This window comes from Sciurus vulgaris, assembly GCF_902686455.1.
Source record: "Sciurus vulgaris genome assembly, chromosome: 4".
In the NCBI taxonomy this organism is placed as follows: Eukaryota; Metazoa; Chordata; class Mammalia; order Rodentia; family Sciuridae; genus Sciurus; species Sciurus vulgaris.
Genome location: NC_136464.1, coordinates 55,907,173 through 55,926,642, shown reverse-complemented (window position 1 = coordinate 55,926,642; position 19,470 = coordinate 55,907,173). Strand labels below are relative to the sequence as shown.

The 19,470-nt window shown below is 55.4% G+C and overlaps 1 protein-coding gene across 3 annotated transcripts in view; it reads left to right on the top strand.

The window, feature by feature from the left end:
• Positions 1-11,950, top strand: part of SLC29A3 (solute carrier family 29 member 3) — a 33,705-nt gene extending 21,755 nt beyond the window's left edge. For all 3 annotated transcript variants that reach the window (XM_079135801.1, XM_079135800.1, XM_079135802.1), the window contains 3 exons: positions 3,019-3,245; positions 6,381-6,543; positions 10,761-11,950. In XM_079135801.1, coding sequence (XP_078991927.1) covers positions 3,019-3,245; positions 6,381-6,543; positions 10,761-11,415 — 1,045 coding nt within the window. In that variant the 3' untranslated portion in view covers positions 11,416-11,950. The remainder of the gene's footprint in view (positions 1-3,018; positions 3,246-6,380; positions 6,544-10,760) is intronic.
• Positions 11,951-19,470: the final 7,520 nt, after the last annotated feature.

Here is a 19,470-nt window from a genome sequence, read left to right as displayed (position 1 = left end):
ACATTTTGGAGACTTATGAAGAAACCAGTCCCCTGGGGTCCTGAGCCCTCACTTGCGGTGGGGGGCTGGGGGTAGGGAACTGGACCTGGGGATCCCTCTCCAAGAGTCTTCATGGTAGTGTGGCCTGCCCTGGGCTTGTGGGCAGAGCTGTCACCGTGGCCATGCCCTGTCCCCAGGTAGAACCCTGGGAGGATGGCTGGGAGCATCAGGCCAGTGTGAGGAACGGCCCTGCACCACTGACCTCCCCCTTCAGATTGTGCTTCCAGGCAAATCTTTTCTAGGAACTGGTTGGAATCTCTTGGTATTTATCCCCAACCTCTGTATTCACTTGAATCTCTTCTGATTTAGAATGATCCGTTGTTAGAGACCTGATTATTATCTATTCCAGCCTCTTCTTTTTAGAGAGGAGACAGAGGCCCAGAGAGGTTGAATATTTCCCTGGAATCACACAGCGAGTTGATGGCCAAGCTGGGCAGTGTTGCTGGTTTTTATCTCAGGGGGTAGGTGGGGCAGCTCCAGGTACCAGAAGGTGGGCCCCTGTGTGAGAGTGGAGCATGAAGGATCACCCTGAGCTTGGGGACCTGACTTGCTCTTACAGTAGACACAGCCCCGGGGAGCAGCTGCTCCACTCGCTGGCCCCCAGGCCCTGTCTTGGCGGAAGCGCCCGTGGACCCTGGGAAGGTGTGTCTTACGTGAGGTCTTACTGGGCATCTTGGTGTGAGGTTTCCCAGAAGCAGACCCTGAAACAAGGGCTCAACTCTGCATAGTCAGTTTGGGAGGGGCAGCTAGCAGGAGAGGCTGCCACCAACCCAGCCCCCTCCGAGGGGGCCCAGAGCATCGTGCTGCCGGAGCCCGTGGAGCACACACTAGGGGCGGGAGCTGGGTGTCCCCAGCCTCTCCAGGCGTTGTGGCTGAAGCCTGCTCCTAGGTGCTACTCGCCTGTCACTTCCAGCCTGCCTCCTGCACCAGGGAAGGCTCGTGGGTGGTCACAGCAGCCTCTCTGGGAGCTTGTGGCCGTCCTTCCCCAGCGGGCAGCCCTGGTGGGCCTCTTTGTGTCAGTGGGTGCTCTTGGGAACAAACGTCAGAGACCCCCAGAGGGGCTGCACTCATTCTCTAAAGTCCCGGTCAGAGCTGCCTTGACGCCGTTGCGCCGAGGGGACCTCCTCTCACTGTCCCTGGGCTCTGCGAGTCTCTCTGCAGCCTCGCCCCACACGGCCCCAGGGCGACTCCAGCACCCAGACAGACACTGCACGGAGCTGCCCCCACCACCTCCACGTCAGTCCTGGGGAGAGCGATGGCCCCAGCAGGTCACCAGCCATCCCTCTTCCAGTCAGTCCCAGGGGCCAGGAGCTTGGGACACTCTCATCACCTGGGCTAGACCGCATGCCCATTGTTTGAGGCTGGGATGGTGAAGGTGGCAGGACCAGCCACCTCCCCAGGACAAGCTGGCGTGGAGGAGTGTTCTCCTAGGGAGGGGTGCTGGCCAACGAAGACCCCAAGCCCACTCCGTGCCCCTCTGAGGACCAAGTCCTGGGCTGGCCGGGGTAAGGAGGCCCCCTTGGATGGGGCTCAGTGTCCCTCTCTGGCCTTGTCCCTGTGCTCTCCTCTGTCTTGTCTGCAGCCCGATCCGCTGTCGGTTCCTGAACGCACACCTGCCAACAGTCTTTCCAGACCCTCACGCCCGGCCCTGGGGCACTGCCCATTCTCCCCAGCCGTCCAGCATGCGTTGTGTGGACCTCCGGTGCCCCGGGGGCTCCCGCAGAGCCCACGCTGCTTGTACTTGCCCCGCTGCCTGCACGGCACTTGGCACTGGTACCCAGGGCCGGCCCCCGACCCCTCTGCAGCCTGGGCCTGGCCTCACTTCCTCAGTCTTCCTGGGCCAACAGTACCCAGGCCTCACCTGCTCTCCAGGACCTCTCCAGGACCAGGAGACGCAAATCCACTGGGGCCACAAAAGCACTTGGACAACATCCTTCCTTGATCTCCATCTCGCTCCTGCTCGTGTGCACGTATCTGTATTTTGTTTTTCTACCTTTCAAGTCTGTTTTTCTTTTATTACCCAGAAAAATCTGTGTATATCTGATCTGGCCTTTCACTCACGCCCCCGTCCCCCATGGGCTAGCAGGAAACGAACTAAACGTGCAGTTGGGTTGAGCTCAGTCTAATCTGATTTAAGCAGCCCTTGAGATGGTGCTGTCTCTCCTGGGATGAAATCGTGCGTTCTCCCCGGCCTCCTTCCCGCTCTCCTCCAGGGCCCTTGGAGGCCTGGCGGGGGGGGGGGGGGGGGGGGGGGGGGGGATGCGGGTGGCATCAGGGACACTCAGCCCCAGCCCTGGGCAGCACTAGCTCTGCCTCGGCTGCTGCCCTCACAGCTGAGACCATCCCGGGAGAGTCCAGCCCGGCCCCCTGTGCCACGCCGCCCACTTCATCTCGGGGAGTTCATGGAACGGCATTCTGAGAGCAGGCTGGAGCCCGTCCTCCAGGGCTCACAGCTGGGTGTCCTGAACAAGTTCCTTAACGTCTCTGACCTCAGCTTCTCTAGCCATGGTGTCAGAAGGGACTTAGCACGTGGAAGAGTGCCCAGCACAAATTAAGGACTATGTGAGTGGCTGGTGATGGCGATGACGATGACACCCCCCCTGCCCCCCCCCACCACTGTCAAGTTTCACAGGAAGCTCCTGGCACTAGACAAAGCCAGGAGCACAGCCCCGGGGCAGGAGGAGCAGGGGGCTCAGCAGGCATCCCCACCCCACAGCAGAGTGTCCGTAGAGAGCCCGCTCCTGCTGCGCACTGCTCACCTCCTGGGAGCCCTGCTGCACCCCAAGGTGGCTCCTCCCACAGTGCAGGCGCACAGGGGCAGCGGGGGCCACGCAGCCAGTGTGCAGGAAGGCAGGGCTCAAATCCAGGCTCCTGGACGCAGAGTGGACAGTGCCAACCACCCAGCTCCCCTGCTTCTCCCGGCACCGCCCATGAGCCCTGCGGAGGGGTGCCTGACCACTCCTGGTGTCCTCGCTCCAGGGTTCCCGTCCGTGTCCGCGTCCTCGCCTCCCTGACCGTCACGCTGGCCGTCTTCGTGGTGATGACGGTGCTGGTGAAGGTGGACACCTCCTCCTGGAGCCCAGCCTTCTTCGCCGTCACCATTGTCTGCATGGCCGTTGTCAGTGGCTCCTCCACCATCTTCAACAGCAGCGTCTACGGCCTGACGGGCTCCTTCCCCATGAGGAACGCGCAGGCGCTGATATCGGGTGAGCTGGGCCCTGGGGGCCGTGGGAAGGAGCCGGAGGTGAGCTCCTGCTGGTTTTTCCAGAAAAGGAAATGCATGCTAGGTGTGTTTCAGTTTCCTACTGGGGAACAAACCACCCCAAACTCAGTGGCCTGAAGTTGTTTATTTTGAGAGTAGCTTGGGCAGGAGTCAGCAGGCCAGTTCTCTGTTCTACATGGTGTCAGCTGGCCTAGCTGGACTGGGAGCTGGGGAGCCACATTCAAGGTGGGTGCTCACCTGGCTGGCCTGCTGGTGCCTGCTGGAAGCTGGAGGCTGACTGGAGTGGGGCTAGAGAGGGGACTTCGGCTCCTCTCCACCTGGACCTCCCCGTGGCTGCTTGGGCTTCCTGGTGGCATGGTGTCCAGGTAGCAGGATGTGCGTCCCCAAAGGCTCAGGCAGACCTTTAGTTTTGACCGGTCCACATAGGATCACTTCCGCCATAGCCATTGGTTCACCTAGACTCAGGACTACACAGACTCACAGGTCTCGGTGGGAGAGCATGGAGATCATACCAGAAGAGTTCAAGCGGGAAGGGAGATGCAGTTGCAGTCTTTAAGAAAACCAGTCTGCCTTCAAAGCAGGGTTTCTGAAACCAGCCTCCCTTTCTTCCCTTCCCTCCTCCTTCCTGTTTCTCTTCTTTCTTTTCCCTTCCCCTTACCTTTCTCCACCCTTCTTTTCTCCTTTCCTCCTTTCTAACTGACTTTTCTTCTTTCCAGTTTTATAGAGGACTTGCCTGGTACCAGGGATTCAAAGATGAACGAGACTGCATCCTCTCAGAGCTGATAGCCTAGTGAATAAGTGCCTCGGTCACCTGGACTTGGGCATTGCGTGGGCTTCCTTATGCCTGGCAGGGGTCAGCCCCTCTAGCCGAAGTTTCCACGCAGATGCTGAGCCTGTTATCAGGACCTTGGCTCTTTTGTCTCTGCCCCAGATGACCCCCCCCCAAGGTAAAACAGCTGGGTCAATCAGCCTCCTGCTTTCCCAGGAAATCACCATCCCCTAAAGCAAGCCTGGAGGCTCAGCCACTCCGTGTCCCCACACATCTCTGTTGTGCAGAGGAGTGCTTTAAACGTTTGCCGACCTGAGAAGAATTGTACAAAGACGATTCGCTGTGCCCGTTTGGTCATGATGCCAGGCGCTACGTGGCAGGGATGACAAGTACCTTGGCGAGCGGATACCCCCTCCCCACTGGGTGCCAGGGCCAGACATCACTAATAGATCCCTATCTTTCTTCCTGAGCCTCTAAATCCTTCTCAACACAGCACTTGAGGCAATTCCTCTCATAGGATCAGAGTTGAGATGTGAGTTCTGGTCTGTTTGCCATCTTTGATATAGGATTAGGCTTCTGGCTCTATCCTGGGAAACCCTTGGGCCTAAAATAAAATAAAAATGAACCTGTTGCCGAGGTTCCTAAGTACAGTCAGCATGCCCCTAGTGCTTCAGAAAGGCAGGTCTGTGCGAGGGAAATGGCCATCAAACACTAATCCCCACTGTCACCCCTGGCCTCTGAGCCCTCAGCTCCCTCCACCCTGACACAGCCAGGAGGGCTTTTCAACGTGACTTCATCCCTGCTGGCCACCTCTGCAGGAGCCAGTGATCAAACCCCATGTATATGGACGGGTGGCCCTTCGGTTTATCCTTCCCCAGCAGATCACCCAGAAACAAGTGAATTCTTCAGGAAGTCCATTTTGGACAAGGTGGAGGAATTTAGGGTGGAGTCTTCAGCATGAGTCATCCTGGGCCAGAAGCTGTCAGGTGCAGACCCCACCCCGGGACATCCGAGGCCTCTCCATCTCCCAGAGCCCCAGCACCCTTGATGTTGGACCAGTTAGAGCCCCTCTGTGAATTCTGGGCGTGTTAGCATCTGAGGAACAATCCATTTGTTTTATATGGGTGTTTTTTTAAACCCCTCATTTGCATGTATTTCCATAACTGATGAGATAAAAGTAGGGAGTCATGAAAGATGAGCTCCCGGAGGCCTGGTTTGTTGTTGATGATAAAATTGCAAATTCTCTCCAAGTTGGGAAAGGAGAGGGAAATCAATAGGCAGGGCCGTTAAGATCTCTCCTCCCGGCAGCAGCGGAATGTCTTACTGCGTCTAACCCCAGTTCCTAGGAAACGTCCAGGTGGGGATTACAGCTTCTCAGGAGTGGGCCCCCTCTTGGCAAAGGGTTTACCCTGTTGTCGCTGCTTTGATGTGGAAAGGACAGAAATAACCACAACCTAATTGGAAATCCGAGAGGATTTATTTGGAATTTGGCCCTTGTGGGCGCATCAGGCACCATTCTGAGTGCTTTGCATAGAATAATCCTTTCCCTCTTCAGGACAGTCCTGAGAGGGGGTGTTACCACACCCCCACTGTATAGATGGGGAAATGGGGGCAGAGAGCCTCCATGACTTATTAGAGGTCACACAGCTAGAGGCAGCAGAGCTGAGACTGGACTGGGACTTGAGGTTCTGGTTCCAGAGTCTGTGCCGAGAATGTTCCCTGTGGGGGCGGGAGTGGGAATGTGTAGGAGTGTGCCCATGAGCGCGTGTGTGTATGTGTGTGTGTGTGTGTGTGCGTGCGCGCTCATGCAGCGCCCACATGGGGATGATCCACAGCTGTCTTTGGGTACCGGGGAAAATTCCGTAGTCTTTAGCCCGGAAGGACTTCTGCAGGTGGAACAGCCGCCCAGGCAGCAGCTGACCTGTGTTGGAATGTCCCCTGAGCCTCTCCAGACTGGCTGGCGAGTGATTTGTGTGCCAAGCGCAGAGGAAAGGAGATCTGGAGCCCTCTGAGATTTCTCTCCCTTGAATCTAAAATTTCAGGTCCTACTAGAAGGGCAGTAAAGAGAGAGGGAGGTCAAGGCCAGAAGGGAAACCAGGACGGGAAACAGACAGTGGGCCTCCTTGGAGGCCAAGTCCAGCAGAGAGCAGGGAGCTGGCCAGGGACGGGGAAGAGCCACACCCTCTGAAACCACACAGGACCCATTCCTGTCTTCAGGATACTGTGACGATGGCATCTTTCACATTGGAGGGATTTTATTTTGGAATGAGCAGAAAGTGGCCCAAGGCCACGTTCCTCCCTGGGTCCTCTCCAACTGCCTCCACGGTGTCTGTCCTCTGCTCTCTGCAGGAGTAGCCATGGGAGGGACCATCAGCGCCGTGGCCTCGCTGGTGGACTTGGCGGCAACCAGGGACGTGACAGACAGCACCCTGGCCTTCTTCCTGACGGCGGCTGTCTTCCTTGGACTCTGCATGGGCCTCTACATGCTCCTGCCCAGGCTGGAGTACTCCAGGTGTGGGCCACCTCTCGTCCGCCCTTCCCTGTTCTTAAGTGGACAGTTACAGCTTTGCAGCGTCTGCTTGTGTTCAGTCATCTGATTAGATCATGTTTCCTTGGTTTTCTTTTGGGGGCGGGGGGCCTGGTCCTGAGCTACATCTTTACCACTGAGCTACATCTCCAGGCCTTTGTATTCTGTGTGTTGAGACAGGTCTCACCAAGGTGCTAAGGCTGGCTGAGAGCCTGCGATCCTCCCGCCTCAGCCTCCTGAGAGGCTGGGATTACAGGCTTGTCTATTTCCTGTTTATTGCCCGCCCCTGCCCCAGGGTGAGCGTGGGGAGGGTGGACACTGGTGTGAGTGTTGTCCTCTGTATCACAGGGCCCATTGCTGAGCCTGGCCTGCCGCAGTCCTTCAGTCTATTGGCCTGGCCACCAGTGTGAGCTGGCTCCAAACAACTGGAGTCTGCAAGTTCAGGGACTGGGAAGACAGTTGGTAGAAGAGTCCTCATGAGTGGTAATGACAACGGATCACAGCCCCCATTCACTAAACGCCCTCTGCTCCAGCAGCGCGCTGGGCCTAGCTCAGTGTGACCCATCTCATTTAATGTTGTTCCTCTTAGGGTTGCTGTTATTTATTATTATTCCCAGGTAGAAATGAGAAAACCAAGGATCAGAGCAGTCAAGGTACTTACCTGAGTTCCACAGCCAGTAGGTAGCAGAGCCAGGGTTGGCAGGTATGTCCAAGCCTGTACTTCTCACCGCTCACTGCCCTGTGGGGCGTCTTTCCACCCTCAGGATCCCTCTTGGTGCCATGAGGGTCTCTCTTTTTTGCTCTCTCCAATTCCCCCTCTTCCTTTCTTGCTTCTAGTTGCTCTTTAAGAAACGAATCTAGCAGGTGCAGTGGCGCACACCTGTAATCCCAGCAGCTCAGGAGGCTGAGGCAGGAGGATCGTGAGTTCAAAGCCAACCTCAGCAACTTAGCCGGGCCCTAAGCAACTCAGTGAGACCCTGTCTCAAAATAAAATATTAAAAAAGAACGGGGGCATGGCTCAGTGGTTGAGGGTCCCTGGGTTCAATCCCTGGTATCAAAAAAAAAGAGAGAGAGAAAAAGAAACCAGCCTTTGGCCTTCTCACGTTGCATCCTTTCCAGAGCATTTTGTAAGCCCTTCCTTATCTGATGTAGGAAGGCAGGATTCGTCCCCATTTTACAGGTGGAGATGCTGAGACTGAGAGGAGGCCAGGTCTGCCTGTGCCCGCAGCGTGAGCCGGCAGGGCTGGAAGACTCTGCCCTTCTCCAGGAGCCTACTCTGTGAGGCGGCTCTGGGAGCTAAGTAGTTCACAGGCCTATTTTTTGTTTGTTTATGATGAACTATTATTATTACAATTATGATTTTGTTGCTGTCAGGGACCTGACGATGGGCTGTCGGGAGCCCAGTCGTACAACATCCCAGGTCTGTGGCCTCGAGGGTCTTCCCTCCTGCTTCAGCCCTCCTGCCCCTGGGAGGGTGTCCCCTTGTTAAACAAGCCCCGCCCTCACCAGACCCTCCTTCCTCCTTCCTCCTTCCCTTCTTGCAGGGTCAGGGTGGCTCACCACCTCAGCTGGCCTCAGAGGCGTCCGGGGAAGAGGACTCACTGTGGCCCCTGCAGGATCCCAGGCTGTGCAGACTCATGGGCCCCCAATTGCCCTGCTATGGTTCCTGGGGCCAGGCTGGCTCCCTGTCCCTGGGACCCACTCCACTGCCTGGTACCTTGTCCTGCTTATGAAATTCTTTTTGGGACCCCTGAATGAACCAAGGCGCAGGAGAGTCCCCATCCTACCGTTCCCCCATGAACTGTTTCAGGGTGCTGTGGTGTGTCTGTTTCCAGAAGCATGGCCAACCTTTGGGACTTTGGGTACTAAAATCAGGCAGCCTCCGTTGGCCAGCCTGGACACCAGTGTCATCTGGGCAGGCCCAGGCCTTGCGAGCCGAGCATGTGAGGCAGAGGCCTCCGGTCCAGGCCGCCTGTGCAGGCTTCTGCTTCTTTGTTGATAAAAACTCGGGCCAAGAGTCCTGGTCTGCAGGGCTCAGAGAGAGAGCTGTGCTCCCAGGGCTGCTCAGACTCCACCTGACTTGAAAGGAGCCCATGGTGCTGGGCTCAGGAGGAGAATTTGGAAGAACCTATGGGAAGAGTTTCGACCCAAGGAAGTTGGCGTGCAGTTCTCGGAGCAGACTGGAGGCCAGGACCTGGTGCTGAGCAGAGGGAAGCGGGGCTGTTCCTTTCCCTACATGTTGATTGTGAGACAAGATGGTTCAAGGTCAAAGCCCCCTGCTCAGCATCACCCGGAAGGACGCTGAGAGCAGCACTTCTGCCCACTGGCTGGGCAGCCACAGGCTTCCAGGATGGGAAGACTGGCAAGAACTTGGAACCCTCAGAGCTCGGTAAAACCTCCATCTTAGAGAGGAAGAAACCAAGGCATGCCTGGCCTAAGGTCACACAGACCTTAGGCTGCAAGGCTGCAACCAAAACCCGGCTGTCACCAAGCTGTGGTTTTCCCCAACACATGTACCCCAAGCCCTGTATTTGAATCGTGTTAATACAGTCAGCCTGTGTCTCCTGGCTTTCAGATACCTGAGGCACAGAGAGGTTTAGTGGCTCAGGCAAGGTCACATAGCAAGACCAAGTAACCCAAGCATAAATTGAGAAGATTGATGATACTCAGCATCAAGGGTATGGAGGCAAGACACTGTTACAGGCTACTTACTGGTTCTTTCAGCCCATGTGTATATACTCTGCATATACACTTAGCTAGAAACAAGCAAATGTGGTCCTTGCTCTAGGGAGCTATCTCCTGTAGAAGGAGACAGATGATGGGCTAACTAACATGAGATTATAGATCCTGGTCAGAGTTTTGGAAAAATAAACAGGTACTCTCACAAACATTAACAGGGCAGGTTAGGCAGGGTGAGTGACTAGTACAGGTCAGTAGTGAATTGGTACTTCTTACCTAGAAAGCAGCTTATGGATATTAATAGAAATTTTATGAATGAGAACCTTTTTTTATTATTATTGGTACCAGGGATTGAATCCAGGGGCCCTCAACCACTGAGCCACATCCCCAGCCCTTTTTTATATTTTATTTTGAGGCAGGGTCTCGCTGAGTTTTAGAACCTCACTAATTGGCTGAGGCTGGCTTTGAACTCACGATCCTCTTGCCTCAGCCTCCTGAGCTGCTGGGATTATAGACGTGCACCACCACGTCTGGCAGGTGCAAACTTTTCATCTGGCTCCTGTTCTAGACATCCACCCTAGCCAAATACTAGGATACACGCACAAGGATTTAAGTACAGGAGTGTTCATTGTAACATAACTTGTAGTGAAAAATCGGGGCCAACCTAAATGTCCATCACAGGGAAACAGTGACATCTTACATACCTAGGCTGAACCGTTTGTGGCAGCACACCAGAGAGGAGACTGAGCACCAGGCGTCTCTGTGAAAGGATGGCCACAAGATGCTGTTCTGTAGGCAGTTATGCATATGCACTTACGAATAAGTCGTGCATGATGCAGGCCGGTCTCTGACGCATTTGGATAGTATTTGTGTAATGTATTTAGACTTTATACCATTGCAGGAAAAGCTTTCGTACACTTTGATCCCACTTTGGCCTCAGACGCATACCTGCATGTTGGGTGCGTGTGTGTGGTTTTTGCAAGCACGTGGGACACGATCGACCAGGTTGCTAATGGCCAGTGCCACTCAGGAGGCGTCAAGCTGGGCAGAGACAAGGGTTCTCTTTCTACTCTATCATTGCTCTTCTGTATTATTTCAGTTCCTTGCATCGAGCATATGTTGCTTATATAATTTTTAAACTATGTTTTTGCTTACTGTATTATTCCCTCTACCTCCTGCTCCAAAAAAAAACACAAAAACAAAAACAAAAAACAAAACCCAGGTGAACAAGAACAGGAGCCCCCACTCATGTGGTGGTCAGCATTGCTTCCCTCTGTCCCTTAAGCAAGCTGCACCGCTGGCCAAGGGCCTGGAGTCAGCCTGGTAGGCAGACCCGCGACGGCGTGGGTCCCCTCCTGTGGCCACCGCACACAGCCTATGCATTGATGAGGGAATCCAGGCTGCTGGGCCTAAAAGTGCTGCCCTGAGCACCCTGTGCAACTGTGCAGACTCCGGGGTCTCTCCCTGGAAAGCCAGGTGACCTCCACGGTGGCCCGCTGACCACACGGCTCTCCTCCCTGCAGGTACTACATGAGGCCCATGTTTCCAGCCCACATGTTTTCTGGTGAAGAGGCTCCACCCCAGGACTCCGCCAGCACCCCCTTGGTGGCCCCCGGATCCAGCCGGTCGCACATGCCACCGCTGCGCCCCATCCTGAAGAAGACGGGCGGCCTGGGCTTCTGTGTGGTCTACCTCTTCCTCATCACCAGCCTCGTCTTCCCCGCCATCTGCACCAGCATCGAGTCCCTGCGCAAGGGCTCGGGCTCCCCGTGGGCCACCACCTTCTTCGTGCCCCTCACCACTTTCCTCCTGTATAACTTTGCTGACCTGTGTGGCCGGCAGGTCACGGCCTGGGTCCAGGTGCCAGGTCCCAAGAGCAAGGTGCTGCCCGGCCTGGTCCTGCTGCGCACCGGCCTGGTCCCCCTCTTCGTCCTCTGCAACTACCAGCCCCGCCGCCACCTGACCACCGTGGTCTTCCAGTCCGACGTCTACCCCGTCCTCCTCACCTGCCTGCTGGGGCTGAGCAACGGCTACCTCGGCACCCTGGCCCTCATCTACGGGCCCAAGATCGTGCCCCGGGAGCTGGCCGAGGCCACCGGAGTGGTGATGGCCTTCTACATGGCCATGGGCTTGGTGCTGGGCTCTGCCTGCTCGGCCCTCCTGGTGCACCTCATCTAGGGCAGGCAGCAGGACGTTGGGGCTGCCCGAGCCTCTGGAGCCCCCAGAGCTGGGGCGCGAGGAGGAAGGGGCTGGCGTCTTGCTGGGCGGAGGGCGCGGCAACCCGGCTCCTCTGCTGGAATGCCCAGCAGTGCAAGGGAGACGTCCCCCACCGCAGCACGACACCCAGGAGACGTCTGAAGACGACGCCTGTAAAGAGGGGCTTCTGCCTCCTAGCAGGTGGGTCACTCGCTGTCCACTCCGAGCTGTCACTGGGTCAGAACCAGCTCTGGCTCCACCTTCTCCCTTCTGGCCAAGGGCTCCCTGGAGTGGCCAGGGACCCAAGCCCGCACTGCCCCTGCCTTTTGTCAGGAGAGCGGCCACCACCCAGACCCGGAACCCAGGAAGACTGGGCTCCCGAGCGCCCCTGTGCCCAGGACTGAGCAGGTCGGCGCCTGGCCTGGTGGGCGACAGCCTGGATCGGGACAGGGTCTTTCCGTATTAATGTTTACAACCGGTGGTTCAAGGGCACAATAAATACTGGGGTATTGAGCGTTAGCCTTATTGGTGTTCTTATTAGGGTCTTGGCAGGAAGCAACACACTAATCTTGGGTAATTTGTGAGGATTTCTGGGTTTTTTGTTTTGTCTTGTTTTTTTAGAACTGGGGATTGGACCCAGGGGTGCTTTCCCACTGAGCCACATCCCCGGCCCTTTTTTATTTTTTATTTTGAGACGGGGTCTTGCCGTATTTCTTAGGGCCTCACTAAGTGGCTGAGGCTGGCTTTGAACTTGTGACCCTCCAACCTCGGCCCTCTGAGTTGCTGGGATGACAGGCATTATCAACCTGCCAGAAGATGTGGGTATATTTTAAGAGCAGGCATGGGAACCCCAAGGGTTGTGTGTGGGCTCTCTGAGAACCAGTCAGTGGGGCTCTTGGACCCCAGGCCTGCAGCTGGGCAGGGAGCCTGTCCTTCCAGGACCTGGAGACGTGACCTCTCTTGGGGATGAAGAGGGCCACGTCCAGCCCACTATAACCTGCAGGAGGAGGCCAAAGCAAGAAATTCCCTCCCTTCCCGCCTGCCCTCCATGCCCCTGTGGACCCAGCTGGAGCCGCAGCAGGTGGGGTGAGCGGAGGAAGGACCGGAGGGGCTGGAACGTGAGCCCAGGCTCGCCATGGCTGGGCCGCTGGCACTTGGCTGTCGCACTCTTCAGTTTGCTGTTTATGACAATCACTGGAACTCTGGTGCTTTGGTCAGCAAAATTCGGTGTTGCTTTATCCTGGGTGTTTGTGTACATTGAGACTGTTTCAAAAGACAACCAGTGAAGCTGGGCGTGGTGCCACGCACCTGTAATCCCAGCTACCCAGGAGGCTGAGGCAGGAGGATCGCAAGTTTAAGGCCAGCCTCAGCAACTAAGCGAGGCCCCCAGCAAGTTAGTGAGGCCCTGTCTCTAAATAAAACAAAAGGGCTGGGGATGTGGCTCAGTGGTTAAGGGCCCCCAGTACAAAAAATAAATTTTTAAAGAAAGACGACTGATCCCCAGACTCTGTGCCCCACACCACAGAAGACCAGGGTCCTCTTCATTAGTCACACTCCCCGTGAAGAGTTTTGTAGGTCCCTCCCAGGTTCCCACAGGCTTTCTTGGGAAAAGAGGTGGCTTGGGGGTCAGGGAGATGGGGACTTGGTAAGACCAAGCGCCCTGAAGACTTGCAGAAGGAGCAGCACTTTGCCCCCAGAGGTGGCCACCCCAGAGTGTGCACCAGTCCTCTGGAGCAGCGCTGGCCCCGTGGCATCCTGCTACTCCTGATTAAACTGGAAAGCCACCCTCCTGATCCACCTGGTGGCAGCAGCTTAAGTTCCGGTGTCTCAGCCAGGTTCACACCCCCTCTCCACGGCCAGAGAATTGAAGAAGAACCCCTGAAAGGTTTTCTAAATTTGGAACAAAAAAAAAAAAAACAAAAAACCAGTGCCCTCCCAGCTTCACAGGGGCCCAAAGCGCCGTGGATGGTCTGGGGCGCTGCCTCCCTGGGGACCCATCTCTAGCTGTTTGAAAGTAAAGCAGCATCTCTGAGCTCCAGATGGGGACCACCCTGGACTAACTGGAAGGCAGCAGCGTTAGAGACGTGACTTCTTGTTAGCATGGAGCCAAGCTGGGAGAAGATGGCAGCCGCCACGAAGCAGCGCCAAGACAAGGGACAAAACCAGTGCCCACCTCGCGGTTGAGAAGCCATGGCTAGCTGGCAGGGGCCGGCAGCTTGGTGGTGAAGTATGACTCACCTTGGTGGTCAGATCACAAAAGATCACACATACCCCAAGGAGGGAGGAAGGGAAATGAAAACGCAAGCCAAGCAGCAGGGGAGACTGGCGTTCAGGGTCCTGCGCCCCCTTCACGGTGGTCTGGCTGCTCTGCTCTGGGTGTCAAGCCTCCCGTGACCCGTGAGCTCCCACATTTGAGGGGGATGAACAAAACTGTAAAGAGAAGGGGAGTTTTCACTCTGAGTGGGGGAGCAGTCCCCCAGTCCTCTAACCCCAAGGGGCAGTTTGGGGGCACACTTTGCTTAGTCCCTCACCCTATGATTCCATTTCCTCCTTGTATTCATCACAGGGAGCCTCGGTCACGGAGCCTCACGGTCACCTGCTAGCACCTGGCAGGTACTTCTAAGGAAACGCTCATTCCTGTGTGTGTTGGGGCCTGAGGGAACCTGGGGGGACCTAGGGGGTCCTGAGCCAAGGGTCTCACTAGCAAAGCCCCTTCTTCCGCCACTTGCCACCCGTGCTCCAGGGCGGCTCCAGCCTCCAATCAGCTGGCCGAGTGTGACGTGGGAGGGGCTCATCCGGGACCCCAGCCGCTGGTCCCGCTGACATGCTTCATTCCTCTGGAGCTGAAGCGCAAAGCCCAGAGCCGCTTCAGCGCTGTGAAGCGTCCAGTGTGTTCATCACCGGCGCGCCCACGGCCGCAGCTCTGCCAGTGCCGGAGGTGCCCAAGACCTGGGTCCTGCTGCCCTTCATGCACTGGCTGCAGCTGGGCCAGATCCCAGGCCGGCTTTGACCCTAGCAGGTGGGAGCTGGGACTGGTAATGTGGCCCCAGACCCAGGGTCCGGCACAGCTGCTCTAACCTGCTGCCCGGATTCCTGGCCCAACACTGTCCTGGGCTGGATGTTTTACTTGTACTATTTATCCATCTGTCGATGAACCCAGGGAGGCGCAGAGAGGTTAAGTAACTTTCCCAAGGTTACTCAGCTACTAAATGTCTAGGACAGTAGTAATCAAACCTGGGTCTTTCTAAACTTAGAAATCCTTACCCACCCTGCCCTCTTGTTCCCCTGGTTGAGCCAGAACTTCCTCCTTGGTTCTTGACACCTATCTCCCTTTTCCTTTCTCCAAAAGCCCTTGTTAGACTCCTGTGCCAGGTGGATGTACTGCCCAGAACGGTGACACTTGCCCAAGTCTAAGTTGATGTGGCCAGGTAACTGGCCCCAGCAGGATGGGCCCCCCCAGATCCAGACTCTGGCCCAGAGCAGGCTCCCTCTTACCTCTTCCTCTTGGTTACAGATCTCGGGCTGCCGTCAGGCCCTGACCCCTGTCAGTCCAGACCCCAGGCCCTGCCCCTCCTAGTCCTATTACAGAGTCCAAGGCCAGAAGCCCATCTCTGGACATCCCCATAAATCAGGTTTGGCCACTTACCCCCAAAATACAAATGGAAAAGGTAATGGCAAAAAGCAGGAAGAGACTTTAATCACTACCGCCACACGGGGCGGGCAACTGAGGCCAGGCCTCTCAGGCCCGGCTTCCGGCTGCTGGCGTGAGCTTCAGGTTTAAATGGAGGAAGACTTGAGGCGGAGCCAAGAGGTGTGCACGACTCAGCGGTCTTGGTCAGGCTGTGGTCTGGTTGGTCCCAGTCTCTGTTCTGGTTCTGGAAGGTGACTCCAGAGAAGCCCTACTGACTGGGGGGCCATGTCTCCATTTGCTTCCCAGGATATTTGTCTACATGGCCTGTGATCCTGGAAGGGTGTGCGATTCACTTCCCATGAGGCGACTGCTTCTGGGTAAGTGGGACAACGTCACCATGGGGTGATCCGCTTGCAAGACTGTGGTTCCTGGAAGGTGAAGGAAAATGACCAGAGACTTCTAAGTGCCACTCCGGGGGTCCCAAACCTGGAAGTCTGAAAAATACCTTTGTGACTCTTACCTTGGTGCCCCCGGTCTTGAAGGGGGATGAGATAAGATGAGTAAATTTAGGGCTAATCGACCTTGTCCTACCAGCTTTCAGATGAACACTCCTTAAATCATACCCGCACGCAGCACTGAGCAAGAATCTGCAGACATACAGAAAATACAGAGACCACGCTTTTATTCTGCTTTAAGGTCCCCATTGGGCATCTGCAGGCCCAAAGTGAGGAGGCGGTGTTTTGAGCAAAGGCAGCCTCTCATTCTCTGGGATCCTGGCTGTGTGGCTGGGGGCAAGTTCAGTTCCACCTCCTGTCTCTCATCTGATCCGTCGGCCTGAACTCCATCCCGGCCGCTCATCTGCTTATTACGATGCAGGAGGAAGGCAGGGAGGAGCCTGGGAAGGGAGCCTGGTGTGTGGACGCATTTTGTGCCTCCCCACCCTCACGTCCACGTGTTGACATGGCAGCCCGCAATGTAATGGCATTAAGAGACTGGGACTTTTGAAGGTCAGCAGGTAAAGAGGGTAGAGTCCTCGTGAATGGGAACAAAGATCTTACAAAGGAGGTCCAAGAGAACTGCCCCCCAACCCCTGGCCTTCTTCCATCATGTGAGAGCAAAGTGAGAAGGTGGCCATCTGGGAACTGGGGAGACCCTCACCAGATATAAACCTGCTGCACGCTGGATCTTGGACTTCCCAGCCTCCAGAATGGCAAGAAATATTTTTCTGTTGTTTCTAAGCCACTCGGTCTAGGTCGTTTTTGTTAGAGCAGCCTGAACAAACGAAGACCGACCTTGGTACCAAGAGTGGGATGCTTTTGTAACAAATAGCAGAAACGTGGAAGTCCCTTTAGAACGGGGCAGTTAGAGGTGGGAACTTTTGTGATGCAGGGTCCGAAAGTCCTCCACTGCCGTGAACAGACCTTTGGGAGCAATTCTGGTGAGGACTCAGAAGGAAGAGAGGAGAGGCGGAAAGGAGGTGTGAGTCTCAGAGAATTCCCGAGCAATCCTGGACAGAATATTGGGATGGGTGGTGAAGCCCACTCTGGTCAACTCTCGAGCAGAAACAGGAATGGAGAAATGGTCCTTGTTGTAAAGCGGCAAAGAACTCGCCCGGCTTGGGTTTGTGTTCTGGTTCTTCATCGCTTGGGAGTGATGAAGTTGGATGCTTAACTGAGGAAATTTCCTTTCTTTCCTATTTTTAAAATTTGTTCCTTTTAGATATACACCACAGTAGAGTGTGTTTTGACATATCACACATACATGGAGTATAACTTCCCGTTCTTGTGGTTGGACATGATGTGGAGTCACACTGGCCGTGTGTTCATACATGATCACAGGAAAGTTCATTCTACAGTCTTTCCCGTTTCCATCCCCCCTCCCTTCATCCCCCTTTGTCTAATCCAATGAACTTCTATTCTCCCCCGACCCCCACATGGTGTGTAAGCATCCACGTATCAGAAAGAACATTCAGCCTTTGGTTTTTAGGGATTGGCTTATTTCACTTAGTATGATAGTCTCCAGCTCCATCCATTTACCGGCAAATGCCAGAATTTCATCCTTCTTTATGGTTGAGTAATACTCCGTTGTTTATGTATATACCACATTTTCTCTATCCACTCATCTATTGAAGGGCTTCTAGGTTGGTTCCATAGTTTAGCTATTGTGAATTGAGCTGCTATAAACATTGATGTGGCTGCATCACTGTACTATGCTGATTTTAAGTCCATTGGGTATAAACCGAGGAGTGGGATAGATGGGTTAGTTGAGGACAATTCTAAGCAATGTATTGAAGGTGTGGCTTGACTCCTCCTGACCACTTATAGTAAAACTCAAGAAATGACATGAAGATGCAATTGTTAAGTAAAAAGGAAGGGAAAACTTAAAAACTAGGAAAATTCTCAGCCTGTCAATATTGCAAATAATGAGAACGCTAACAGAGGATGAAGCAGCTCATCAACAAGGAGATTGATTGATTAGTCTGGCTCAGCAAGCCGACCTGGGCTGAGTGGGCTACAACTTTAAGGCTCTGCAAGTCACCTGGCTTCTGCGCAGCCCCCGTCCTATAGCTGGGTATGGTCTCCATCTACTTCAGAGTGAAGGGAGGCGCCAGCCGTGAAGCGCCGGCTCAGGAAACCCTGCGAGGTAGGTCTCTCATCCCCATCTCACAGATGAGGATGAGAGACCCAGAAGAGCTAAGTCAGGAAGCGCTGGGGTTCAGACCAGGGCTCTGAGGCTCCAAAGTCTGTATTCTTTCTGTCCCCACTGCTGCTTTAGAAGATTGGGAGGGGAATTGTCTCTCAGTCCATTTAAAAGGTTTACAATACAAGGACCCAGGGGCACCTGCAGGGAGGGAAGTGTAGGGAGGGGGTGGGGCAGAGACTGGACAAACTTGTCCTGGCTACATCAGTGGTCAGCCGTCCTCAGTGTCGGGCACAGGGTCACTGGTCACCAGTAACCAAGGCTGAGGGCTTTCTAGACACTTGAAGCATAAGAATCTCCAAGGCAGGGGCAGAGTTTACAGGGCATGTGACAAGGCAGAGAACGTCCCCATGTGGCCCTCAAGTGCCAGCATGCCAGGGAGCCACGGGTGGGGCCCACTTTCTGGGCACAGAGAGCAGTATGGGTTTCCAGGATGACCACACCCTCCTGACTGAAAGGGCACATGTGGAGTTGGAAGGACCCCGGAGGTCACCACGGCCAGCCCCTGGCTGCAGGCAGGACTACATCTGAGCTGGCCCCAGGCTTGAGCCAACTCTTTGGGACGGAGACACGCAGGCTCACAGCCACTTAGCACCCTCTGGGCAGCTCTTACTCTGGAAAGAGCCCCCATTCCCAGCCTGGGTCTCGCACGCTGCGCCCTGGACAGCCTCCTCCCTGCGGCACTGGCCCAGCCCACCCGAGGCTGAAGGAGGGCAGAGTGCTCGATGCTTCTGGGTTAATGGTATGCTCTTCCTGCTTTCTTCTAAGCCACGGACACAGTGATAAGCTGGAGTCCCTGAGTGCCATGAGGGGTTCATGGACCCCCGAGGTCTTAAGCAGAAGTGCCTGTACTCCCCGGGGGGAGGAGCGCTGGCTCTCATCAGATCGTCAAAGGGATCCACGTGGTAGGAGGCGACGAGCCCTCAGTGCCGAGCTACCATCCTGTGCAGTGTGGAGCTGGAACCAGGCTGTCTGACTGGGAACCAGGCTTTCCTGTCAGTCAGTGACCTAGGGCGCTTCTCCCTGTGTTTAGTACTGGGGATTGAACCCAGGGGCACCCCACCACTGAGCCGCACCCCAGCCCTTTTTATTTAGGGACAGGGTCTCACTGAGTTGCTTAGGGCCTAAGTTGCTGAGGCTGACCTTGAACTCAAGATCCTCCTGCCTCAGCCTCCCAATGGGCAAGTCTCTCAACCTCCATTTTTCTTGTGTATAAAGAAGGAGAAATGTTCCCGTCCTCACGGGGTCCTTGTGACGATCAAATGAGTTGATCTACATAGAGAGGTCCATCCAGGTGAGAGGACTGCTGTTGTCCCCATGAGGATGACAGGGCAGGGTTCTCTGCAGCATCTTTTCCATGAGGAAGAATGACAGCGATAATAACCCCATTCCAGAGCCTCTGCCTGCAAGTGTGCCAAGTCCCGCCGACCCATGGTTGGGTGAGGTCACAGCAGAGAGGAAGTCTGCGCTGCTCTCAGGGGAGGAAGGGTCATCCTTGATCAATTGATTGATTGACACAGCACAGGGGACTGAACCCAGGGGCATGCCACCACCGAGCTACATCCCCAGTCCTTTTTTATTATTTTGAGACAAGGTCTCCCTAAGTTGCCCAGACCAACCTTGAACTTCCCATCCTCCTGCCTCAGCCTCTGGAGTTGCTAGGATTACTGGTGTGCACCACAGGCCCAACTTGAGGCTGCGCTCTA